The 26,598-nt window shown below is 46.8% G+C and overlaps 2 protein-coding genes and 1 long non-coding RNA gene across 3 annotated transcripts in view; 2 read left to right on the top strand and 1 right to left on the bottom strand.

The window, feature by feature from the left end:
* LOC118941079 (retinoschisin-like) overlaps positions 1–130 on the bottom strand; it is a 10,065-nt gene extending 9,935 nt beyond the window's left edge. Inside the window, exon 1 of the mRNA XM_090207250.1 lies at positions 1–130. This exon is cut by the window's left edge and continues 594 nt beyond it. The gene's annotated coding sequence lies outside the window, so the exon portion shown is untranslated.
* On the top strand, positions 105–714 carry LOC149975403 (uncharacterized). Its single transcript, XR_016488277.1, has 2 exons — positions 105–219; positions 457–714. It is a non-coding gene; the product is annotated as an uncharacterized LOC149975403 (long non-coding RNA).
* Positions 715–889: 175 nt separating this feature from the next.
* Positions 890–25,760, top strand: ppef1 (protein phosphatase, EF-hand calcium binding domain 1). The gene is made up of 20 exons (XM_036951524.2): positions 890–1,163; positions 4,295–4,468; positions 4,959–4,994; positions 5,466–5,593; positions 5,719–5,779; positions 8,852–9,021; positions 9,304–9,418; positions 11,958–12,004; positions 12,111–12,277; positions 12,677–12,713; positions 13,207–13,356; positions 19,458–19,526; positions 20,864–21,193; positions 21,289–21,360; positions 21,566–21,751; positions 22,091–22,233; positions 22,786–22,892; positions 23,592–23,755; positions 23,855–23,939; positions 24,074–25,760. Exons 2-20 carry the CDS (start codon positions 4,414–4,416, stop codon positions 24,271–24,273), a joined length of 2,322 nt encoding a protein of 773 aa, XP_036807419.2. The 5' UTR covers positions 890–1,163; positions 4,295–4,413; the 3' UTR covers positions 24,274–25,760.
* The last annotated feature ends 838 nt before the right edge of the window (positions 25,761–26,598 follow it).

Raw genomic sequence — 26,598 nt, 5'->3', positions numbered from 1 at the left:
CATAGATAAATGACCCAAGGCTGAATTCAATCTTCATAACACCAAAGTGGGCGTCATAGGCCTATAAAAAGGTCATTGTAAAATGTAACATGTTATAAGACTATCCAAAGGAAAAACACAATGAAGGTATTTGTTAGCAGAACAACGAAGAAACCCTTCAGAGAGCAGAAGATGAAAAACAAGGCCTACTCCACCTTCATCTACAGGATCCGGAGAGAGGTTGGAAATAATGGGCCACATTTGGCATTACTTAAAGCTATTTGGTGTAAATTAATGTCACGGGGCTCGCCAACCCTATTCCTGGAGCGCTACCCTGCTGTAGATATTCGATCCAACCTCTGTAACTAACCTGATAAAATGTATCAACAAGCTAATTATTAAATTTGGGTGCGTTAGATTTAGGTTTGGAGCAGAAATGTACAGGACTTTTATTTCATTTTTTTATTTTAATTACAGGGTGGCTGCATCCCCACCATGGACCGTTTATTTGTGAACGGGTCTACCTGCCCACGGAGGGTGCTGGTCCTTCTAGTCGGCTCCGAGGCCGCCCGCCTGTCACGGCTCAACAGGAGGAAAGTCATCACCCAACTAGAGGTCCACACTGCCATGGCACGGCTGAGACAAGGGAGAAAACATGCCAGGCAACCGGGCGCCTGAATGCTCTTATGAACGCTTTTAATTTTATGTATATTTAATAAAGATGTCTTGTTTTTACTCATCGTGTTGTCATTCCAACAAAACAATGCACCACTAAATGTTTAAAACAAGTTGCGCACCTGAAGGCTGTATAACTGAATGTTAAAGCGGTATGCGCTCGCCTCTAATGGCGGTCCAATTACTTCGAGGGGCGGGGAAAGGCATGGCCATAATTGATGCATTTGCTTGTCTTGTCAGGGGCGCAGATGTGCGCCAAACTCAGTCAACCATAGCCGAACTCCGGCGCGTGGGGAAAGCGGAAATGAAATGGACCCTTATGTTCCTCGCTGTGCGTGACGCCCACTCAAAACACGCGTGTTGATTAAGGAAGCGTACACCATGTACAAGACTCACATTTTGGCGTAGACTCTGCTGCGGCACAACCAAACATCTTTATCAACCCAACCGGTGTCCAGGAGGAACGGCGTGTTCCTCGATGAGCTGGGTAGTCTTGGACTTGTCGCAGGGTAAGTCATTTACTGGCAATATAGGCTATTGGTCACTGAATCAGCTGTTGCATCCTGTGTAGGGAATTTAATTACTATATTCACCTTTGCCGATTTTACATGTGAACAGCAACAGGTGTTTTGTCTCGTGCAGATCAATGGGCATACTACAGTGACGCATGCAGGATGAATTAGTTTATGCGACATGTTTAATTTAATAGAGCACAATTATGTGAGTATTTCGCCATTTGTTTTTGTTTTTTCCCCCCACCAAGAGCCGTTTGTCAAATGAGATGCTGCTGGGGTATTGTAACAGAGGCTGAGAGCGAGGCGATGTTGGTTATTCATAGTTGATCCCAAAGGACTTTTTGTTTCATGCGGTATCAAACATGTGCCTCCATGGCAACCCATTACTGATTTGAACCAATTCACATGTGAACATCAATTAGGCTTCAACTGGAGGCTTTTCAGCAGGGACAGCCTCAATTACGACGTCTCAAGATTTCAAATGCACACACTATGTATACAAAAGTATGTGAACACCCCTTCAAATGACTGGATTTGCCTATTTCAGCCACATCTGTTGCTGATGGGTGTATTAGGTCGAGCATCCAACCTTGCAATCTCCATAGACAAACATGGGCAGTATAATGGCCTTACTGGAGAGCTCAGTGACTTTCAACATGGCACTGTTATAGGATGCCACCTTTCCAACAAGTCTGTTCGTCACATTTCTGCCCTGCTAGAGCTTCCCCAGTCAACTGTAAGTGCTGTTATTGTGAAGTGGAAACATCTAAGAGCAACAACGGCTCAGCCACAAAGTGGTAGACCACATAAGCTCACAGAACAGGACCACCAAGTGTTGCAGTGTGTAGCGCGTAAAAATAGTCTGTCCTCGGTTGCAACGCTCACTTTCGTGTTTCAAACTGCCTCTAGAAGCAACATCACAATAACTGTTTGTCGGGAGCTTCATGAAATGGGTTTCCATGGCCAAGCAGCCGCACACAAGCCTAAGATCACCATGCGCAATGCCAAGTGTCGGCTGGAGCGGTGTAACCTTCGCTGCCATTGAACTCTGGATCAGTGGAAACGTTCTCTGGGTTGATGAATCACGCTTCATCATCTAGCAGTCCGATGGACAAATCTGGGTTTGACAGATGCCAGGAGAACACTACCTGCCCCAATGCATAGTGCCAACTGTAAAGTTTGGTGGAGGAGGAATAATGGTCTGGGGTTGTTTTTCATGGTTCGGGCTAGGCCTCTTAGTTCCAGTGAAGGGAAATATTAACGCTACAGCATATAATGACATTCTAGATGATTCTGTGATTCCAATTTGATGGCTACAGTTTGGGGAAGGCCCTTTCCTGTTTCAGCATGACAATGCCCCCATGCACAAAGCAAGGTCCATACAGAAATGGTTTGTCGAGATCGGTGTGGAAGAAGTTGAGCCCTGACCTCAACCTCATCTAACACATTTGGGATGAATTTGAGCGCCGACTGCGAGCCAGGCCTAATCACCCAACATCAGTGCCTAACCTCTCTAATGCTCTTGTGGTTAAATGGAAGCAAATCCCCTCAGCAATGTTCCAACATCTAGTGGAAATCCTTCCCAGAAGAGTGGAGGCTGTTATAGCAGCAAAGCTGGGACCAACTCTAAATTAATGCCTGTGATTTTGGTCATGTAGTGTACTTTTCACTTCCTCTCTCGTCTCCTTCTAAGAACCCATTGAAGGAGAAGGTTAGAGGGGAGGGACCGCTGGCTTTCTCATCCAATGGGTTTTCAGGAGAGAGGATTCAAGGAGTATGCAACTTTTCTCTCTCTCTCGCCCTCTGTCTGCCTGTCTGACTCTCCCTCTCTGTTTCCATTCACAGACATATTGCCTTGCCCCTAACAGAATGGCCACAGACATACTGCCTTGCCCCTAACAGAATGGCCACAGACATACTGCCTTGCCTCTAACAAAATGGCCACAGACATACTGCCTTGCCCCTAACAAAATGGCCACAGACATACTGCCTTGCCTCTAACAAAATGGCCACAGACATACTGCCTTGCCTCTAACAAAATGGCCACAGACATACTGCCTTGCCTCTAACAAAATGGCCACAGACATACTGCCTTGCCCCTAACAGAATGGCCACAGACATAATATTACATAATACAGAACCCTTGGGTCACTGAGACCTGTGACTGTTGGATGCCTGTAGTGACTGTTGGATGCCTGTAGTGACTGTTGGATGCCTGTAGTGACTGTTGGACGCCTGTAGTGACTGCTGGACGCCTGTAGTGACTGCTGGACGCCTGTAGTGACTGCTGGACGCCTGCAGTGACTGCTGGACGCCTGTAGTGACTGCTGGACGCCTGTAGTGACTGCTGGACGCCTGCAGTGACTGCTGGACGCCTGCAGTGACTGCTGGACGCCTGCAGTGACTGCTGGACGCCTGCAGTGACTGCTGGACGCCTGCAGTGACTGCTGGACGCCTGCAGTGACTGCTGGACGCCTGCAGTGACTGCTGGACGCCTGCAGTGACTGCTGGACGCCTGTAGTGACTGTTGGACGCCTGTAGTGACTGTTGGACGCCTGTAGTGACTGCTGGACGCCTGTAGTGACTGTTGGACGCCTGTAGTGACTGTTGGACGCCTGTAGTGACTGCTGGACACCTGTTTAATTCTTTTTTATTTATTTCACCTTTATTTAACCAGGTAGGCCAGTTGAGAACAAGTTCTCATTTACAACTGCATCCTGGCCAAGATAAAGCAAAGCAGTGCGACACAAACAACAACACAGAGTTACAAGCGTACAGTCAATAACACAATAGAAAAAAAAGAAAGTCTATATACAGTGTGTGCAAATGGCATGAGGAGGTATGGCAATAAATAGGCCATAGTAGCAAAGTAATTACAATTTAGCAGATTAACACTGGAGTGATAGATGGGCAGATGATGGTGTGTAAGTAGTGATACTGGTGTGCAAAAGAGCAGCAAAGTAAATAAAAACAATATGGGGATGAGGTAGGTAGATTGGGTGGGCTATTTACAGATGGACTAAGTACAGCTGCAGCGATCGGTTAGCTGCTCAGATAGCTGATGTTTAAAGTTAGTGAGGGAAATGTAAGTCTCCAGCTTCAGTGATTTTTGCAATTTGTTCCAGTCACTGGCAGCAGAGAACTGGAAGGAAAGGAGGCCAAAGGAGGTGTTGGCTTTGGGGATGACCAGTGAGATATACGAGGCGACTGTAGTGACTGCTGGACGCCTGTAGTGACTAGCATTATGGGATGTGGCACCTCCGTCACCACCGACAACAAGGGGAGGAGACTGACGACAGGTGAGACCGACTGGGGACAAGTGATGGCTCTGATTGTCTTCCCCCAGGACTCATGTAGCCTGGTCCCAGATCTGTTAAGGTTGGCATAGCAGAAAACTGTAGTTGGCAAGACAATACAAACAGATCTGGGACCAGTCTACATCTCGTAGATTGTGAATCCAGTGAATATACAGTTTGATCATAGAGCACCTTTTGACATCTTTGAGAATTCAGTGTGTTTATCAGCCGGCAGCTGGTGAATTAGTAGTAGTTTTCCCTCCTACTGTAGTTGGATGTTTTCAAGATGTTGGTCAAATGTTCTGCTTTTCTTTGCCTTATTTCTTTACTACTTCTTTTAGCTGACAAACTTGTTTAAATGAATTTACTCTGAAGGGATTTTCTACTTCTGATTCTCTCTTTCCTCCCTGGTGTGTTGTTAATTCTGCCTCTCTTCCTCTCCCTCTGAACTGGTTCACTATAAATGATTTTATTTAATCACTCCTCACTACAGACCAGATGGCCAAGAAAACTCCCAGCCCTGCACTGGGTAAGAGGCCTCCTCTCATGTCACCCCTATTGTCAGTCCTATTGGTCAACCTTACTGTATCGTTGTGTCCTATTGGTCAACCTTACTGTATCATTGTGTCCTATTGGTCAATGCCCATGGTCATCCTGTGGCTTCATTAGTTATAAATACCGCTAACTACCTGCAGGGGGCTGTAATTCAACAGCAACGTTATTAAACTGTTATTTTATTCAGTACCTCTAACTACCTGCAGGGGGCTGTAATTCAACAGCAACGTTATTAAACTGTTATTTTATTCAGTACCTCTAACTACCTGCAGGGGGCTGTAATTCAACAGCAACGTTATTAAACTGTTATTTTATTCAGTACCACTAACTACCTGCAGGGGGCTGTTATTTTATTCAGTACCTCTAACTACCTGCAGGGGGCTGTTATTCAACAGCAACGTTATTAAACTGTTGTTTTATCTGGTCTTCCATCTCGTCCTCTCAGCTATGAAGGCAGCCATCCTGATCCAGCGTTGGTACAGACGTTACATCGCCAGGTTAGAGATGAGACAGCGATACACCTGGAACATCTTCCAGTCTATAGAGTATGCTGGGGAGCAGGACCAGCTACAGGTAATGGAGACGGAACTCAGGTGGTTCAACCTTGTCTGAGACCTGAAGAGGCCTCGGCTTTAGCCCAGCAGGCCAACACAGTCTGTTAGTACTTGGCCATATGACTATGTTTCAATCTTCCTCAGCTCTCCAGTTTCTTCAGTTTCATGCTGGACAACTTCACTCAACTCAACGGGAATGGCCCAGGTAACTAACATTTTCTTATGTTTTCAGGAAAATTGTTGGACTGTCAGTTCCTAGCACAAAACAAAAATGGAATGCCCATAATTATTTATAGACTGAACAAAAAAAATGTCCCGATCCATTAATAGCCTTTGCCTAAAACATATTATGGTGAAGATGTTGCTTAGCAACCGCATCCACGTGCTATTCTGTTTTCCTCTGCTGTGGTAATGTGGGATATTGTGTTCTTGTGACTGCTGCTGCCACAGCTGGGGCCTGCCTGTACACGTACAGACCAACACGTTGCTGCAGATCATTAGCCAGCCAGGGCCTTTAGTGTTGAAGACAACAGGAGACGATGCTCAGACCATCTTGCCTATTTTTACAAAATACAAGTTGTGCTTTTTAATTACAGTAGATACAGTATAGGTGATCTCTGTGGGTTTGGATCAGAGTAAATGTGATAAACTGACTGGTTGTTTAGAGACGTGCTCTGAAGACGGACGCGACCACTCCACAGATAGGGTCTGAGAGAGGTGTGGCTGCTGTCCTCTTCAATAACAACATCTGATGATGATGATGTCCTGCCTGTTTGTCTCCATAAAGGAGTGTCTATGGCTGGACGTTAACCTACTGTAGCAGGCTATTCCAGAGGAGTAAACAGAGATGCCCTGAATATGTATACATGTGTTTGACATCTTGTTTTAGTGTGTTAATAAAGTTATATTTTATTTGATTCTATTCAGTTTGATTCTACTCTATTTAGAGTTGTAAAATTCCGGTAACCTACCTAAAATTCCCAGGTTTTCCAGAAATCCCGTTTGGAAGATTCCAGGAATCAGGAGGCAGTAAGCAGGAATACCGGGGGATTTGGGGAAAGTTACTGGAATTTTTAAACCCCCAACTCTATTCTATTAACCCTGTGTGTTCTATTCTATTAACCCTGTGTGTTCTATTCTATTAACCCTGTGTGTTCTATTCTATTAACCCTGTGTGTTCTATTCTATTAACCCTGTGTGTTCTATTCTATTAACCCTGTGTGTTCTCTTCTAGTAACCCTGTGTGTTCTCTTCTAGTAACCCTGTGTGTTCTATTCTATTAACCCTGTGTGTTCTATTTTATTAACCCTGTGTGTTCTCTTCTAGTAACCCTGTGTGTTCTCTTCTAGTAACCCTGTGTGTTCTCTTCTAGTAACCATGTGTGTTCTATTCTAGTAACCCTGTGTGTTCTATTCTAGTAACCCTGTGTGTTCTATTCTAGTAACCCTGTGTGTTCTCTTCTAGTAACCCTGTGTGTTCTATTCTATTAAACCTGTGTGTTCCATCCTCCAGTTTGTTCTATTCTATTAACCCTGTGTGTTCTATTCTATTAACCCTGTGTGTTCTATTTTATTAACCCTGTGTGTTCTCTTCTAGTAACCCTGTGTGTTCTCTTCTAGTAACCCTGTGTGTTCTCTTCTAGTAACCCTGTGTGTTCTCTTCTAGTAACCATGTGTGTTCTATTCTAGTAACCCTGTGTGTTCTATTCTAGTAACCCTGTGTGTTCTATTCTAGTAACCCTGTGTGTTCTCTTCTAGTAACCCTGTGTGTTCTCTTCTAGTAACCATGTGTGTTCTATTCTAGTAACCCTGTGTGTTCTCTTCTAGTAACCCTGTGTGTTCTATTCTAGTAACCCTGTGTGTTCTCTTCTAGTAACCATGTGTGTTCTATTCTAGTAACCCTGTGTGTTCTATTCTAGTAACCCTGTGTGTTCTATTCTAGTAACCCTGTGTGTTCTATTCTAGTAACCCTGTGTGTTCTCTTCTAGTAACCCTGTGTGTTCTATTCTATTAAACCTGTGTGTTCTATTCTAGTAACCCTGTGTGTTCTATTCTAGTAACCCTGTGTGTTCTATTCTAGTAACCCTGTGTGTTCTCTTCTAGTAACCCTGTGTGTTCTATTCTAGTAACCCTGTGTGTTCTATTCTAGTAACCCTGTGTGTTCTATTCTAGTAACCCTGTGTGTTCTATTCTAGTAACCCTGTGTGTTCTATTCTAGTAACCCTGTGTGTTCTCTTCTAGTAACCATGTGTGTTCTATTCTAGTAACCCTGTGTGTTCTATTCTAGTAACCCTGTGTGTTCTATTCTAGTAACCCTGTGTGTTCTCTTCTAGTAACCCTGTGTGTTCTATTCTATTAAACCTGGGTGTTCTATTCTAGTAACCCTGTGTGTTCTATTCTATTAAACCTGTGTGTTCTATTCTAGTAACCCTGTGTGTTCTCTTCTAGTAACCCTGTGTGTTCTATTCAATTAAACCTGGGTGTTCTATTCTAGTAACCCTGTGTGTTCTATTCTATTAAACCTGTGTGTTCTATTCTAGTAACCCTGTGTGTTCTATTCTATTAAACCTGTGTGTTCTATTCTAGTAACCCTGTGTGTTCTCTTCTAGTAACCCTGTGTGTTCTATTCTATTAAACCTGGGTGTTCTATTCTAGTAACCCTGTGTGTTCTATTCTATTAAACCTGTGTGTTCTATTCTAGTAACCCTGTGTGTTCTATTCTATTAAACCTGTGTGTTCTATTCTAGTAACCCTGTGTGTTCTATTCTATTAAACCTGTGTGTTCTATTCTAGTAACCCTGTGTGTTCTATTCTATTAAACCTGTGTGTTCTATTCTAGTAACCCTGTGTGTTCTATTCTAGTAACCCTGTGTGTTCTATTCTATTAAACCTGTGTGTTCCATCCTCCAGTTTGATCTATTCTATTAAACCTGTGTGTTCCATCCTCCAGTTTGATCTATTCTATTAAACCTGTGTGTTCCATCCTCCAGTTTGATCTATTCTATTAAACCTGTGTGTTCCATCCTCCAGTTTGATCTATTCTATTAAACCTGTGTGTTCCATCCTCCAGTTTGATCTATTCTATTATACCTGTGTGTTCCATCCTCCAGTTTGATCTATTCTATTAAACCTGTGTGTTCCATCCTCCAGTTTGATCTATTCTATTAAACCTGTGTGTTCCATCCTCCAGTTTGATCTATTCTATTATACCTGTGTGTTCCATCCTCCAGTTTGATCTATTCTATTAAACCTGGGTGTTCCATCCTCCATGTTGTCAGATCTGATCTCCCACCTGCTGGACCCAGTGGTTGACCCGTGGTCAGACAGAGAGAGACAGACCATGTATGAACAGATCACTGTTCCTGAGTCCTACAGCGGTCCTCACCTCACCTTCCCCCTCACCGTCTCTCACACCAACGCCCTGCTCTCTGCATTCAAAGAGCAACAGGTACCGTACCATTCAATTCAAACTTTATTTCCCCCACTGTGTGCTACAGGACCAGTATTCTTAAAGTGTCTCAGAGTAGTAGTGCTGGTCTAGGATCAACTTCTCTGTGTCCATACAATCATACTCATTATGATCTAAAAGGCACAAACTGATCCGAGATCAGGACTGCTTTCTGAATATGTGCCCAGGGAGTACAGGACCTGTTGTGGACAGTATGACGGCTTAATGAATAATAACAGATCAATAACCTATAGTCCTACCTGATGGTTCCTCTTCTTCCAGCCTCTCCACGGCAGATACATGCTGCAGTTGTTACACCAGACTAAGAAGCTCCTGAAACAGATGCCAAACGTCATTCACCTGTCCACACCCTACGCCAAGGAGATCACAATATGTGGTAGGTTGTTGATGTATTTTTAGTGATAGGATTGATACAGAGCTTTTCCAGGTGATCAAAGCACTTTACCCTGTATGACGGAAACTAATCCACCACCCCAATATTGTTTTCAGTGCTGCTAACTATGTTGTCCAATATTGTGTTCAGTACTGCTAACTATGTTGTCCAATATTGTGTTCAGTACTGCTAACTATGTTGTCCAATATTGTTTTCAGTACTGCTAAATATGTTGTCCAATATTGTGTTCAGTACTGCTAACTATGTTGTCCAATATTGTTTTCAATACTGCTAAATATGTTGTCCAATATTGTGTTCAGTACTGCTAACTATGTTGTCCAATATTGTTTTCAGTCTTCACTCTCCGACTATCTAGTACACAACACTGACTATCTAGGACACAACACTGACTATCTAGGACACTAACACAACACTGACTATCTAGTACACAACACTGACTATCTAGGACACAATAACACAACACTGACTATCTAGGACACAACACTGACTATCTAGGACACAATAACACAACACTGACTATCTAGGACACAACACTGACTATCTAGGACACAACACTGACTATCTAGGACACAACACTGACTATCTAGGACACAACACTGACTATCTAGGACACAACACTGACTATCTAGGACACAACACTGACTATCTAGGACACAACACTGACTATCTAGGACACAATAACACAACACTGACTATCTAGGACACAACACTGACTGTCTAGGACACAACACTGACTATCTAGGACACAACACTGACTGTCTAGGACACAATAACACAACATTGACTGTCTAGGACACAATAACACAACACTGACTATCTAGTACACAACACTGACTATCTAGGACACAACACTGACTATCTAGGACACTAACACAACACTGACTATCTAGTACACAACACTGACTATCTAGTACACAACACTGACTATCTAGGACACTAACACAACACTGACTATCTAGTACACAACACTGACTATCTAGTACACAACACTGACTATCTAGGACACAATAACACAACACAATCTAGGACACAACACTGACTATCTAGGACACAACACTGACTATCTAGGACACAACACTGACTATCTAGGACACAACACTGACTATCTAGGACACAATAACACAACACTGACTATCTAGTACACAACACTGACTATCTAGGACACAATAACACAACACTGACTATCTAGGACACAATAACACAACACTGACTATCTAGGACACAACACTGACTATCTAGGACACAATAACACAACACTGACTATCTAGGACACAATAACACAACACTGACTATCTAGGACACAACACTGACTATCTAGGACACAATAACACAACACTGACTATCTAGGACACAACACTGACTATCTAGGACACAATAACACAACACTGACTATCTAGGACACAACACTGACTATCTAGGACACAATAACACAACACTGACTATCTAGGACACAACACTGACTATCTAGGACACAATAACACAACACTGACTATCTATGACACAACACTGACTATCTAGGACACAATAACACGACACTGACTATCTAGGACACAACACTGACTATCTAGGACACAACACTGACTATCTAGGACACAACACTGACTATCTAGGACACAATACTGACTATCTAGGACACAATAACACAACACTGACTATCTGGTACACAATAACACAACACTGACTGTCTAGGACACAATACTGACTATCTAGGACACAACACTGACTATCTAGTACACAATAACACAACACTGACTATCTAGGACACAACACTGACTATCTAGGACACAATAACACAACACTGACTATCTAGTACACAATAACACAACACTGACTATCTAGTACACAATAACACAACACTGACTATCTAGGACACAACACTGACTATCTAGTACACAATAACACAACACTGACTATCTAGGACACAACACTGACTATCTAGTACACAATAACACAACACTGACTATCTAGTACACAACACTGACTATCTAGGACACAACACTGACTATCTAGGACACAATAACACAACACTGACTATCTAGTACACAATAACACAACACTGACTATCTAGTACACAACACTGACTATCTAGGACACTAACACAACACTGACTATCTAGGACACAACACTGACTATCTAGTACACAATAACACAACACTGACTATCTAGTACACAACACTGACTATCTAGGACATAACAGCCCCTCAGCTCCCAAAATAGAGCTCTTTCTCCCGGTTGTTTATATACATAATGAAAAGACTTTGTTTCACCTCAATGGCCTCCTTCCCTGTAGTCAGAGACGCATCTCATCAAACTCAAGAATCCTTGAGACGAATGTTAAACACACACACAGAACATGAATGACTCATTTAATGTCGGAGAGCATGTTAATTAACTCTTGATTAACTCAGTTAACCAATTAACCCAGTCATTTTGGTTTCATATGCCATGGATGGTCTAATTTCTAGGAGGAAATGTGTCTACTACCTTTTTAAAATCTTCTAATGCTTGTAATTTTCTTCAGGAGATTTACATGGCCGTCTTGATGACTTGCTGCTCATATTCTACAAGGTTAGGCTCTTGACACGATACTGTACATGCCATAGTATACCTGTGACACTACACGAAGAGAAACAATGGCCTAGTTTCTCCATAATAATGATTCCATCTCTTTCAGAACGGCCTCCCCTCGGCAGAGACCCCGTATGTGTTCAACGGGGACTTCGTGGACCGAGGGAAGAAGTCTGTGGAGGTCATCATCCTGCTGTTTGCCTACCAGCTCCTCTACCCAGACCACATGACCCTGAACAGAGGCAACCACGAGGACCACATCATGAACCTCCGGTAGTTACACACACAGACCACATGACCCTGAACAGAGGCAACCATGAGGACCACCTCATGAACCTCCAGTAGATACAGACCACATGACCCTGAACAGAGGCAACCACGAGGACCACATCATGAACCAGATAGAGAAACACATTAGCATTTTCATTCTAATTGGTCCTCGACAAACCCCAGCTGTTTCACATATCTATTCAATTATTGTACAAGCACACCTGTACAACGCTTCAGATACAAAATCCCAAAACTTTATTTCAGTTTTTTTTATTTACAAGACAACAAATGTTGCTTGGAACTGTCCTACACACAAGAACATGCATGACAAGCACCATGACGAGCACCATGACAAGCACCACATTGCAGTATATTAACGCTGCTCTGTCTTCTGTTTTTCAGATATGGATTCACTAAAGAAGTTATGCAGAAGTACAAGGTAAAGTCCCCTTCACTGTTCACACCGGACCTATGTAGTTGTACTCACCGCCATCTAGTGGCAGCTTCTTGTCATGACCTCTCTCCTCTCTCTCTCTCTCTCCTCTCCTCTGCAGACATGTACACCTCTCTTTCTCTCTCTCTCTCTCTCCTTCTCTCTCTCCTCTGCAGACATGTACACCTCTCTTTCTCTCTTTCTCTCTCTCTCTCTCTCTCTCTCTCTCTCTCTCTCTCTCTCTCTCTCTCTCCTCTGCTGACATGTACACCTCTCTTTCTCTCTCTCTCTCTCTCTCTCTCTCCTTCTCTCTCTCCTCTGCAGACATGTACACCTCTCTTTCTCTCTCTCTCGCTCTCTCTCTCCTTCTCTCTCTCCTCTGCAGACATGTACACCTCTCTTTCTCTCTCTCTCTCTCTCTCTCTCTCTCTCTCTCTCTCTCTCTCTCTCTCTCTCCTCTGCAGACATGTAAACCTCTCTCTCTCTCCCTCCTCTACAGACACATGGCAGGGACATCCTACTGCTGGTCCAGGATGTGTTCAGCCTCCTCCCCATAGCAACAGTCATCGATAACAAGGTGCTCATCGTCCATGGAGGAATATCAGACATGACGGACCTGTATTTACTCAGCTCTATAGAGAGACACAAGGTGAAAACAGATTGTAAACCTACAGGTACTGTAGATCCTGTATGTCCTCAGCTCTATAGAGAGACACAAGGTGAAAACAGATTGTAAACCTACAGGTACTGTAGATCCTGTATTTCCTCAGCTCTATAGAGAGACACAAGGTGAAAACAGATTGTAAACCTACAGGTACTGTAGATCCTGTATGTCCTCAGCTCTATAGAGAGACACAAGGTGAAAACAGATTATAAACCTACAGGTACTGTAGATCCTGTATGTCCTCAGCTCTATAGAGAGACACAAGGTGAAAACAGATTATAAACCTACAGGTACTGTAGATCCTGTCCTGTACTGTAGGTCCTGTGTAGTAGGTCCTGGGTAGTAGGTCCTGTACTGTAGGCCCTGTACTGTAGGTCCTGTACTGTAGGTCCTGTACTGTAGGTCCTGGGTAGTAGGTAATGTACTGTAGGTCCTGGGTAGTAGGTCCTGGGTAGTAGGTCCTGGGTAGTAGGTCCTGTACTGTAGGTCCTGGGTAGTAGGTCCTGTACTGTAGGTCCTGGGTAGTAGATCATGTACTGTAGGTCCTGTACTGTTGGTCCTGTACTGTAGGTCCTGGGTAGTAGGTCCTGTACTGTAGGTCCTGTACTATAGGTCCTGGGTAGTAGGTCCTGTACTGTAGGTCCTGGGTAGTAGGTCCTGTACTGTAGGTCCTGTACTGTTGGTCCTGTACTGTAGGTCCTGGGTAGTAGGTCCTGTACTGTAGGTCCTGTACTGTAGGTCCTGTACTGTAGGTCCTGGGTAGTAGGTCCTGGGTAGTAGGTCCTGTACTGTAGGTCCTGTACTGTAGGTCCTGGGTAGTAGATCATGTACTGTAGGTCCTGTACTGTAGGTCCTGTACTGTAGGGCCTGGGTAGTAGGTCCTGTACTGTAGGTCCTGGGTAGTAGGTCCTGTACTGTAGGTCCTGGGTAGTAGGTCCTGTACTGTAGGTCCAGGGTATTAGGTCCTGTACTGTAGGTCCAGGGTAGTAGGTCCAGGGTAGTAGGTCCTGTACTGTAGGTCCAGGGTAGTAGGTCCTGGGTAGTAGGTTCTGTACTGTAGGTCCTGTACTGTAGGTCCTGTACGGTAGGTCCTGTACTGTAGGTCCTGTACTGTAGGTCCTGTACTGTAGGTCCTGTACTGTAGGTCCAGGGTAGTAGGTCCTGTACTGTAGGTCCAGGGTAGTAGGTCCAGGGTAGTAGGTAGGTCCTGTATGGTAGGTCCTGTATGGTAGGTCCTGTATGCTAGGTCCTGTACGGTAGGTCCTGGGTACTAGGTCCTGTACGGTAGGTCCTGGGTAGTAGGTCCTGTACTGTAGGTCCTGGGTACTAGGTCCTGTACTGTAGGTCCTGGGTAGTAGGTCCTGTACTGTAGGTCCTGGGTAGTAGGTCCTGTACTGTAGGTCCTGTACTGTAGGTCCAGGGTAGTAGGTCCTGTACTGTAGGTCCTGGGTAGTAGGTCCTGTACAGTAGGTCCTGGGTAGTAGGTCCTGGGTAGTAGGTCCTGGGTAGTAGGTCCTGGGTAGTAGGTCCTGTACTGTAGGTCCTGGGTAGTAGGTCCTGTACTGTAGGTCCTATACTGTAGGTCCTGTACTGTAGGTCCTGTACTGTAGGTCCTGTACTGTAGGTCCTGTACTGTAGGTCCTGGGTAGTAGGTCATGTACTGTAGGTCCTGTACTGTAGGTCCTGGGTAGTAGGCCCTGGGTAGTAGGTCCTGGGTAGTAGGTCCTGTACTGTAGGTCCTGGGTAGTAGGTCCTGTATTGTAGGTCCTGTACTGTAGGTCCTGTACGGTAGGTCCTGGGTAGTAGGTCCTGTACTGTAGGTCCTGTACGGTAGGTCCTGTACTGTAGGTCCTGGGTAGTAGGTCCTGTACGGTAGGTCCTGGGTAGTAGGTCCTGTACTGTTGTTCCTGGGTAGTAGCTCCTGTTCTGTAGGTCCTGTACTGTAGGTCCTGGGTAGTAGGTCCTATACTGTAGGTCCTATACTGTAGGTTCTATACTGTAGGTTCTATACTGTAGGTCCTGTACTGTAGGTCCTGTACTGTGGTTCCTGGGTACTAGGTTCTGTACTGTAGGTCCTGGGTAGTAGGTCCTGGGTAGTAGGTCCTGTACGGTAGGTCCTTTACTGTAGGTCCAGTACAGGACCTACAGTACAGGACCTACTACCCGGGGCCTACAGTATAGAACCTACAGTATAGGACCTACAGTACAGGACCTACTACCCAGGACCTACCGTACAGGACCTACTACCCAGGACCTACCGTAGAGGACCTACTACCCAGGACCTACCGTACAGGACCTACTACCCAGGACCTACAATACAGGACCTACTACCCAGGACCTACCGTACAGGACCTACTACCCAGGACCTACCGTACAGGACCTACTACCCAGGACCTACAGTACAGGACCTACTACCCAGGACCTACCGTACAGGACCTAGTACCCAGGACCTACCGTACAGGACCTAGCATACAGGACCTACCATACAGGACCTACCATACAGGACCTACCGTAAAGGTCCTACCGTACAGGACCTAGTATCCAGGACCTACCGTAAAGGTCCTACCGTACAGGACCTACCATACAGGACCTACCATACAGGACCTACAGAACAGGACCTACTACCCAGGATCTACAGTACAGGACCTACTACCCAGGACCTACCGTACAGGACCCACTACCCAGGACCTACCGTACAGGACCCACTACCCAGGACCTACCGTACAGGACCTAGTACCCAGGACCTACCGTACAGGACCTACTACCCAGGACATACAGTACAGGACCTACCGTACAGGACCTAGTACCCAGGAACCACAGTACAGGACCTACAGTACAGGACCTACTACCCAGGACCTACCGTACAGGACCTACAGTACAGGACCTAGTACCCAGGAACCACAGTACAGGACCTACAGTACAGGACCTACTACCCAGGACCTACCGTACAGGACCTACTACCCAGGACCTACCGTACAGGACCTACTGTACAGGACCTACCGTACAGGACCTACCGTACAGGACCTTCTACCCAGGACCTACAGTACAGGACCTGTACGGTAGGTCCTGGGTAGTAGGTCCTGTACTGTAGGTCCTGTACTGTGGTTCCTGGGTACTAGGTCCTGTACGGTAGGTCCTGTACTGTATGTCCTGGGTAGTAGGTCCTGTACGGTAGGTCCTGGGTACTAGGTCCTGTACGGTAGGTCCTGGGTAGTGGGTCCTGTACGGTAGGTCCTGGGTAGTGGGTCCTGTACGGTAGGTCCTGGGTAGTAGGTCCTGTTCTGTAGGTCCTATACGGTAGGTCCCGGGTAGTAGGTCCTGTTCTGTAGGTCCTATACGGTAGGTCCTTTGTAGTAGGTCCTTTGTAGTAGGTCCTGTACGGTAGGTCCTGGGTAGTAGGTCCTGTACGGTAGGTCCTGTACTGTAGGTCCTATACGGTAGGTCCTTTGTAGTAGGTCCTTTGTAGTAGGTCCTGTACGGTAGGTCCTGGGTAGTAGGTCCTGGGTAGTAGGTCCTGTACTGTAGGTCCTGGGTAGTAGGTCCTGTACAGTAGGTCCTGGGTAGTAGGTCCTGTACTGTAGGTCCTGTACGGTAGGTCCTGGATAGTAGGTCCTGTACGGTATATCCTGGATAGTAGGTCCTGTACGGTAGGTCCTGGGTAGTAGGTCCTGTACGGTAGGTCCTGGGTAGTAGATCCTGTACGGTAGCTCCTAGGTAGTAGGTCCTGTTCTGTAGGTCCTATACGGTAGGTCCTGGGTAGTAGGTCCTGTTCTGTAGGTCCTGGATAGTAGGTCCTGTACGGTAGGTCCTGGATAGTAGGTCCTGTACGGTAGGTCCTGGGTAGTAGGTCCTATTCTGTAGGTCCTATACGGTAGGTCCTTTGTAGTAGGTCCTTTGTAGTAGGTCCTGTACAGTAGGTCCTGGGTAGTAGGTCCTGTACGGTAGGTCCTAGGTAGTAGGTCCTATTCTGTAGGTCCTATACGGTAGGTCCTTTGTAGTAGGTCCTTTGTAGTAGGTCCTGTACAGTAGGTCCTGGGTAGTAGGTCCTGTACGGTAGGTCCTGTACGGTAGGTCCTGGGTAGTAGGTCCTGTACTGTAGGTCCTGGGTAGTAGGTCCTGTACAGTAGGTCCTGTACGGTAGGTCCTGTACGGTAGGTCCTGGGTAGTAGGTCCTGTACGGTAGGTCCTGTAGGGTAGGTCCTGTACTGTGGTTCCTGGGTACTAGGTCCTGTACTGTAGGTCCTGTACGGTAGGTCCTGTACTGTAGGTCCTGGGTAGTAGGTCCTGTACGGTAGGTCCTGGGTACTAGGTCCTGTACGGTAGGTCCTGGGTAGTGGGTCCTGTACGGTAGGTCCTGGGTAGTAGGTCCTGTTCTGTAGGTCCTATACGGTAGGTCCCGGGTAGTAGGTCCTATTCTGTAGGTCCTATACGGTAGGTCCTTTGTAGTAGGTCCTTTGTAGTAGGTCCTGTACAGTAGGTCCTGGGTAGTAGGTCCTGTACGGTAGGTCCTGTACTGTAGGTCCTATACGGTAGGTCCTTTGTAGTAGGTCCTTTGTAGTAGGTCCTTTGTAGTAGGTCCTGTACGGTAGGTCCTGTACGGTAGGTCCTGGGTAGTAGGTCCTGTACTGTAGGTCCTGGGTAGTAGGTCCTGTACAGTAGGTCCTGGGTAGTAGGTCCTGTACTGTAGGTCCTGTACGGTAGGTCCTGGATAGTAGGTCCTGTACGGTAGATCCTGGATAGTAGGTCCTGTACGGTAGGTCCTGGGTAGTAGGTCCTGTACGGTAGGTCCTGGGTAGTAGGTCCTGTACGGTAGGTCCTAGGTAGTAGGTCCTGTTCTGTAGGTCCTATACGGTAGGTCCTGGGTAGTAGGTCCTGTTCTGTAGGTCCTGGATAGTAGGTCCTGTACGGTAGGTCCTGGATAGTAGGTCCTGTACGGTAGGTCCTGGGTAGTAGGTCCTGTACGGTAGGTCCTAGGTAGTAGGTCCTATACGGTAGGTCCTTTGTAGTAGGTCCTTTGTAGTAGGTCCTGTACGGTAGGTCCTGGGTAGTAGGTCCTGTACGGTAGGTCCTGTACGGTAGGTCCTGGGTAGTAGGTCCTGTACTGTAGGTCCTGGGTAGTAGGTCCTGTACAGTAGGTCCTGTACGGTAGGTCCTGTACGGTAGGTCCTGGGTAGTAGGTCCTGTACGGTAGGTCCTGTAGGGTAGGTACTGGGTAGTAGGTCCTGTACGGTAGGTCCTGTATGGTAGGTCCTGGATAGTAGGTCCTGTACTGTAGGTCCTGTACGGTAGGTCCTGGATAGTAGGTCCTGTACGGTAGGTCCTGGATAGTAGGTCCTGTACGGTAGGTCCTGGGAAGTAGGTCCTGTACTGTAGGTCCTGGGTAGTAGGTCCTGTACAGTAGGTCCTGTACGGTAGGTCCTGTACGGTAGGTCCTGGGTAGTAGGTCCTGTACGGTAGGTCCTGTAGGGTAGGTACTGGGTAGTAGGTCCTGTACGGTAGGTCCTGTATGGTAGGTCCTGGATAGTAGGTCCTGTACTGTAGGTCCTGTACGGTAGGTCCTGGATAGTAGGTCCTGTACGGTAGGTCCTGGATAGTAGGTCCTGTACGGTAGGTCCTGGGTAGTAGGTCCTGTACGGTAGGTCCTGGGTAGTAGCCTATGAGGAAATGGTCCAGATATCAGAATGTGTAGTTGTTCCATTGAGAGAATCATATGACCTTGTTTTCTGTCAACAAAACCGTCTGCCATTTGGAACAACAAAGATTCATCCTACTGTTCTCTAGCCTGCAATCCACACTGGCTGGGATAAAACTGAAGGACTGTTGCCACTGGCTAGCCGGGCTAGTAGACCACAATTTTTACTGGCTCGGGTCCGAAATAAGTGCCATGAGATCTTTGAAAATACAAAATATCCTTAACGGCAGGGCTAGTTGGACACATTTTTCTACTGACCCGGTCTGAAACGTACTAGCCTCGGGCTAGCAGACTGGCTTCATTTCCATCCCTGACTGTAGTGAAACAGAGTGACATTCAGTCAGTGGGGATTCAAGATAACGGTACTCTCTTTCCTCTGTCTACTCATTGGCAGGTGAAATCTGCCCTGAGGCTTCCTAGGAGGAGTCTGAACCATCTGGAGGTGACTAGGAGCAGTAGACAGGTCAGTTCCTGATACAGTAGGATGGAGGTGACTAGGAGCAGTAGACAGGTCAGTTCCTGCTACAGTAGGATGACTAGGAGCAGGAGACAGGTCAGTTCCTGATACAGTAGGATGACTAGGAGCAGTAGACAGGTCAGTTCCTGATACAGTAGGATGGAGGTGACTAGCAGCAGTAGACAGGTCACATCCTGATACAGTAGGATGGAGGTGACTAGGAGCAGTAGACAGGTCAGTTCCTGCTACAGTAGGATGACTAGGAGCAGTAGACAGGTCAGTTCCTGATACAGTAGGATGGAGGTGACTAGCAGCAGTAGACAGGTCACATCCTGATACAGTAGGATGGAGGTGACTAGGAGCAGTAGACAGGTCACATCCTGATACAGTAGGATGGAGGTGACTAGCAGCAGTAGACAGGTCAGTTCCTGATACAGTAGGATGGAGGTGACTAGCAGCAGTAGACAGGTCAGTTCCTGATACAGTAGGATGGAGGTGACTAGCAGCAGTAGACAGGTCAGTTCCTGATACAGTAGGATGGAGGTGACTAGCAGCAGTAGACAGGTCACATCCTGATACAGTAGGATGGAGGTGACTAGCAGCAGTAGACAGGTCAGTTCCTGATACAGTAGGATGGAGGTGACTAGCAGCAGTAGACAGGTCAGTTCCTGATACAGTAGGATGGAGGTGACTAGCAGCAGTAGACAGGTCACATCCTGATACAGTAGGATGGAGGTGACTAGGAGCAGTAGACAGGTCACATCCTGATACAGTAGGATGGAGGTGACTAGCAGCAGTAGACAGGTCAGTTCCTGCTACAGTAGGATGACTAGGAGCAGGAGACAGGTCAGTTCCTGATACAGTAGGATGGAGGTGACTAGGAGCAGTAGACAGGTCACATCCTGATACAGTAGGATGGAGGTGACTAGGAGCAGTAGACAGGTCACATCCTGATACAGTAGGATGGAGGTGACTAGCAGCAGTAGACAGGTCAGTTCCTGCTACAGTAGGATGACTAGGAGCAGGAGACAGGTCAGTTCCTGCTACAGTAGGATGACTAGGAGCAGGAGACAGGTCAGTTCCTGCTACAGTAGGATGACTAGGAGCAGGAGACAGGTCAGTTCCTGATACAGTAGGATGGAGGTGACTAGGAGCAGTAGACAGGTCACATCCTGATACAGTAGGATGGAGGTGACTAGGAGCAGTAGACAGGTCACATCCTGATACAGTAGGATGTTCAGTATTACATTCTGTTCTTGTTTTATTTTGTATATGTGTATTTTATTGACTATCAGCTGTAAAGTCTACAATCATGGATAATAAATATTCTCTACTCTACTCAGGGCCAGCCAGAGAGCCCCCGGTGTAGGAGCAGGGGCCAGCCAGAGAGCCCCCGGTGTAGGAGCAGGGGCCAGCCAGAGAGCCCCAGGTGTAGGAGCAGGGGCCAGCCAGAGAGACCCAGGTGTAGGAGCAGGGGCCAGCCAGAGAGCCCCAGGTGTAGGAGCAGGGGTCAGGACCATGGCAACACCCCCAAGAAGAGACGTCACCTCACCAGACAGGGCAGCTCCTCCTCTTCCTCCTCATCCTCACTCTGCTCCCCCCGGGGGTCGTCCCGCCTCACTCTGTGCCGCTGCCTTTCTCCCAGCATGCTGAGCCCCACCGACAACCTCCAGGTGTTCTTCCTAATGATGATGATAATAATAACAACAACAACCAATAACAACCAATAATAATAATAACAATATTAATAATATATTATTATTGTTAGGTGCCCTTCCTGGACTCCTTCACCGCCCTCCCCGTCCGTCAGCCGCCCAGGGAGGAGTTGGAGTGGAAACAGGTGAGAGCAGAGCGCCACCTACAGGCTGGAGGCTAAACCGTGGTGGTTCGGTGGATCAAGAAGATTACAAAATAGACTTGCAGAATTTGGCTTCCTGCTCTTTTCTCTTCCTAGTAAAGTTGATATATAGTTGAAACATTGTCCAACAGGAAGTTATCCTGCATTCCGGTAGTAGTGACCATTCTGACTGTGTGTCGTGTTGAAGGTAGTAGATTTGCTGTGGAGCGACCCGAAGAGCCAGCCAGGCTGCAGTCCCAACACCTTCAGGGGAGGAGGCAGTTACTTCGGGCCAGACGTGACCAGACGCCTGCTGGAGAGACACGGCATGACTCTGCTGATCAGATCACATGAGTGTAAACAGGAGGGCTACGAAGTCTGCCACGACGGACAGGTGATCTGTTAGGCCTGTTTCTAATCTCCATTGAACAGGACTAGCTCTATAAGATATATGATGGCTAGCAGACAACAGGACTAGCTCTATAAGATATATGATGGCTAGCAGACAACAGGACTAGCTCTATAAGATATATGATGGCTAGCAGACAACAGGACTAGCTCTATAAGATATATGATAGTTAATGTGTCTGTGTCTGGGTTCCCCCCCATGGCTAGTAGACCACCTGACTCTAGTAGACCACCTGACTCTAGTAGACCACCTGACTCTAGTAGACCACCTGACTCTAGTAGACCACCTGACTCTATAAGATCTAAGTGTATTTTGTTCTTTCAGGTGATCACCATTTTCTCTGCGTCTAACTACTATGAGGAGGGTAGTAACCGTGGAGCCTACATTAAACTGGGCAGAGAGCTGGTCCCTCGCTTCTTCCAGTACCAGGTCAGCAGGAATACCAGGAAACTCACCCTGACTCAGAGGTAGGGGCTGGGGTGGAGGTGGAGGTAGGGGCTGGGGTGGAGGTGGAGGTGGGGGGTGGGGTGGAGGTGGAGGTAGGGGCTGGGGTGGAGGTAGGGGCTGGGGTGGAGGTGAAGGTGGAGGTAGGGGCTGGGGGGGAGGTAGGGGGTGGAGGTAGGAGGTGGAGGTAGGGGATGGGCTGGAGGTGGAGGTAGGGGATGGGCTGGAGGTGGAGGTAGGGGATGGGCTGGAGGTGGAGGTAGGGGATGGGGTGGAGGTGGAGGTAGGGGATGGGGTGGAGGTGGAGGATGGGGTGGAGTTGGAGGATGGGGTGGAGTTGGAGGTAGGGGCTGGGCTGGAGGTAGGGGCTGGGGTGGAGGTAGGGGCTGGGGTGGAGGTAGGGGGTGGAGGTAGGGGCTGGGGTGGAGGTAGGGGGTGGAGGTAGGGGGTGGAGGTAGGGGCTGGGGTGGAGGTGGAGGTGGAGGTAGGGGCTGGGGGATCACGGTTCCTACTGGTCTCTACATATAGAGCGTGACAATGAGTTGATTATCGTGTGTGTGTCCGTCCGTCCGCAGGGTGAATGTGGCAGAGGGTTCGGCTGTAAGGGCTGTACAGGAGAAGCTGTTTTCTCACCGCTCAGAACTCATGGCTGCCTTTCAGCAGTATGACACAAGTAACAGTGGTAAGATATTTTGGCAATAACACCCACACACTGCTTGCCAGCTGTTAAAGAACACCCCAAACTCCTATGACATAGTCATGTTCTGAGATGTGTAGCCACCTGCCATAAAGATCACCTGGAACGCGCCCATCATTGTGTATCATTAGTGACTCTGCTGTGTCTGTTCCAGGCTATACCTCTGTCTGTCAGTGAGTTAGACTGTCTGTTCCAGGCTGTATCTCTGTCTGTCAGTGAGTTAGACTGTCTGTTCCAGGCTGTATCTCTGTCAGTGAGTTAGACTGTCTGTTCCAGGCTGTATCTCTGTCTGTCAGTGAGTTAGACTGTCTGTTCCAGGCTGTATCTCTGTCTGTCAGTGAGTTAGACTGTCTGTTCCAGGCTGTATCTCTGTCTGTCAGTGAGTTAGACTGTCTGTTCCAGGCTGTATCTCTGTCTGTCAGTGAGTTAGACTGTCTGTTCCAGGCTGTATCTCTGTCTGTCAGTGAGTTAGACTGTCTGTTCCAGGCTGTATCTCTGTCTGTCAGTGAGTTAGACTGTCTGTTCCAGGCTGTCAGTGAGTTAGACTGTCTGTTCCAGGCTGTATCTCTGTCTGTCAGTGAGTTAGACTGTCTGTTCCAGGCTGTATCTCTATCTGTCAGTGAGTTAGACTGTCTGTTCCAGGCTGTATCTCTGTCTGTCAGTGAGTTAGACTGTCTGTTCCAGGCTGTATCTCTGTAAGTGAGTGGGCCCTGGTGGTGGAGTCAGTCGTGAGACTGGACCTGCCCTGGAGGACTCTGCGCCCGCGCCTGGCACGGCTGGCACCAGATGGCAGCATCGACTACCAGTCCTGCTTCGAGGACATGGGCCCGGGACAACCCATACCCCAGGTCAGAACCAGGAAGAGACTGATCGATCAATTGATTGATTTTATTTGGCAATCAATAAAGCTGCTCCATTCACAAAATCTCCCTCTGTGTTTTGTTCAGGTCACTCCAAACTTGGCTGAAACTCTTTACAGATATCGAACAGACCTTGAGATTATCTTCAACATCATGGACAAAGACCACTCTGGTACGTTACTCTGATGATGACTTTTACAGCTCATACGCCTGCTAGTTCACATCATGCTACATTAACCATTAGCTTGTTAGACAGAAAACCGTTTTAGTATTCCTTAGTTTCTCTCACTGTCTCTCCCCATCCAGGTCAGATATCCATCGAGGAGTTCCGTCAGACCTGGCATCTGTTTAGTGCTCACCTAGGTGTGGAGGTGGATGACCGGGCCATAGATGAACTGGCTAAGAGTATAGACTTCAACAAGGACGGTAGCATCGACTTCAACGAGTTCCTAGAGGCCTTCAGGGTGGTGCACAAACTGGATGTTAAGGACCAACAGCAGGGCTGAGAGAAACCTTGTTGTAGAGCTGTAGCTCACATTAGCTACCCGGGCAATGACTTGGCTTTAGCTCAGTGAGCCAACACTGGCAGCAGGGCTGAGAGAACTACAAAGACCAGCAGCTAGGTTGATAGAACTACAAAGACCAGCGGCTAGGCTGAGAGAACTACAAAGACCAGCAGCTAGGTTGAGAGAATTACCAAGACCAGCGGCTAGGCTGAGAGAACTACAAAGACCAGCAGCTAGGCTGAGAGAACTACAAAGACCAGCAGCTAGGCTGAGAGAACTACAAAGACCAGCAGCTAGGCTGAGAGAACTACAAAGACCAGCAGCTAGGTTGAGAGAATTACAAAGACCAGCGGCTAGGCTGAGAGAACTACAAAGACCAGCAGCTAGGCTGAGAGAACTACAAAGACCAGCAGCTAGGTTGAGAGAATTACAAAGACCAGCGGCTAGGCTGAGAGAACTACAAAGACCAGCGGCTAGGCTGAGAGAACTACAAAGACCAGAAGCTAGGCTGAGAGAACTACAAAGACCAGCAGCTAGGCTGATAGAACTACAAAGACCAGCAGCTATGCTGAGAGAGTACTACAAAAACCAGCAGCAGGCTTGAGGGGAGCCATGCTTTAGCTTGGCTTTAGCTCTGCAGGTTTTAACAGTCTTGTGGTCAACCATACACTCAGTGTAGCACATGCAGTTGCATGAGTCAGGAATATATCTAGGAGATGTGGTCACCCTTCTCCCTGTGGTGTAGAACATGTCTCAGATGAGAACACACTACTCTCACTAGCTACTGATATGGAGGTGGACCAACACACGTGAGGTTTCTACAGACAACGCAGACAAGAGCTCCCCGCGGCATGTCCTAGCTCTGCTCTGCAGACCAACAGCACTTTGCCCCATCTTTTCTAGGTCTGAGACAGGGCTGTAACTCTGAGACCAGACTGCTACATCGTCTCTTCAGGGTCAAAGGTCCAATGCAGATGTTTTAATTTTTTAAAATCTCAATATTAAATCATTTCTGGGTAAGTACCTTACTGTGATTGTTTTTCATTAAAATGGTCAAAAAGAAACTAAAATAGCTTCTTTTAGCAAAGAGCCATTTCTCAAGCAAGAATTTAGCTATGACTGTCTGGGAGTGGTCTGGAAAACTGAAAATGATCTGTTATTGGCAGAGAGGTTTCGACGTCTTTCTTATTGGTCTATTAACTCAATTACTTCCTGGTGATGTCACCAGGCAGGTCAAAACCATCCAACCAGAACAGGCTGAAATGTATTTTTAAACACCTCTTACACTTAAAAGGTCATTATCGTAATTCTCTAAATTTGACAGTATTATTCCAACCTCATAAAAGGCAGCGTGTAAAGTAAATTATCTGTTATTGGCAGAGAGGTTTCGACGTCTTTCTTATTGGTCTATTAACTCATTTACTTCCTGGTGTAAAGTGTTGGTCCCATGATTCATGAAGCTGAAATAAACAATCCCACAAATGTTCCAAGCTTATTCCTCTCAAATTTTGTTTACACATTTGTTTATATCCCTGTTAGTGAGCATTTCTCCTTTGCCAAGATAATCCATCCACCTGACAGGTGTGGCATATCAAGAAGCTGATTAAACAGCATGATCATTACACAGGTGCACCTTGTGCTGGGGGGGGGGGGGGGGGGGCAATAAAAGGCCACTTTAAAATGTGCAGTTTTGTCACACAACACAGATGTCACAAGTTTCGAGGGAGCGTGTAATTGGCATGCTGACTGCAGGAATGTCCACCAGAGCTGACAGTCCATGATGCTGACATGGAAGTATATTACCATTTCTCAATAAAAACAGTTGATGGCCGATCCTGGCATATCATGTCAATAAAAGCATGAACAGAATCTGGTTATAATTCATTAGGGGGGGGGGGTGTACTGTACATCCAGCTGTCTCACTACAGAAACAGGCGATAGACTAGTGTCCTGTCCAAGGGGTGTACTGTACATCAAGCTGTCTCACTACAGAAACAGGAGATAGACTAGTGTCCTGTCCAAGGGGGTGTACTGTACATCCAGCTGCCTCACTACAGAAACAGGAAATAGACTCCTGCTCCTATTGGCTGTTCTATCTCAGACGAGGCTGCCTTGTCTAAGACTTCCTTAGTCTATATCAACTAGTGAACCGGTAAGGTTGCTGTTATGTTGTATAATGTGATGCGTAGCTTTAAATGCTCTTTACTGGCTGTTTCCTTACTCGGTTGGTTCACATTTGTATTTGGTGTGTGTGTGTATGCACATGTTTGTGCATGCATGTAGAGGTGGGTGTGTGTTTATGCACATATTTGTGCATGCATGTAG

The sequence above is a fragment of the Oncorhynchus mykiss genome, chromosome 18 (assembly GCF_057628025.1).
Source record: "Oncorhynchus mykiss isolate SJ-2025 chromosome 18, ASM5762802v1, whole genome shotgun sequence".
In the NCBI taxonomy this organism is placed as follows: Eukaryota; Metazoa; Chordata; class Actinopteri; order Salmoniformes; family Salmonidae; genus Oncorhynchus; species Oncorhynchus mykiss.
This window is presented reverse-complemented; position numbering and strand designations above follow the sequence as displayed.

Coding starts and splice junctions, on each gene's coding strand:
- ppef1 (XM_036951524.2), top strand. CDS start 4,414: ATGGGATGTGGCACCTCCGTCACCACCGACAACAAGGGGAGGAGACTG. Junction 4,995..5,465: donor AACTCCCAGCCCTGCACTGG/GTAAGAGGCCTC, acceptor TCGTCCTCTCAG/CTATGAAGGCAGCCATCCTG. Junction 23,756..23,854: donor CGGGACAACCCATACCCCAG/GTCAGAACCAGG, acceptor TGTTTTGTTCAG/GTCACTCCAAACTTGGCTGA.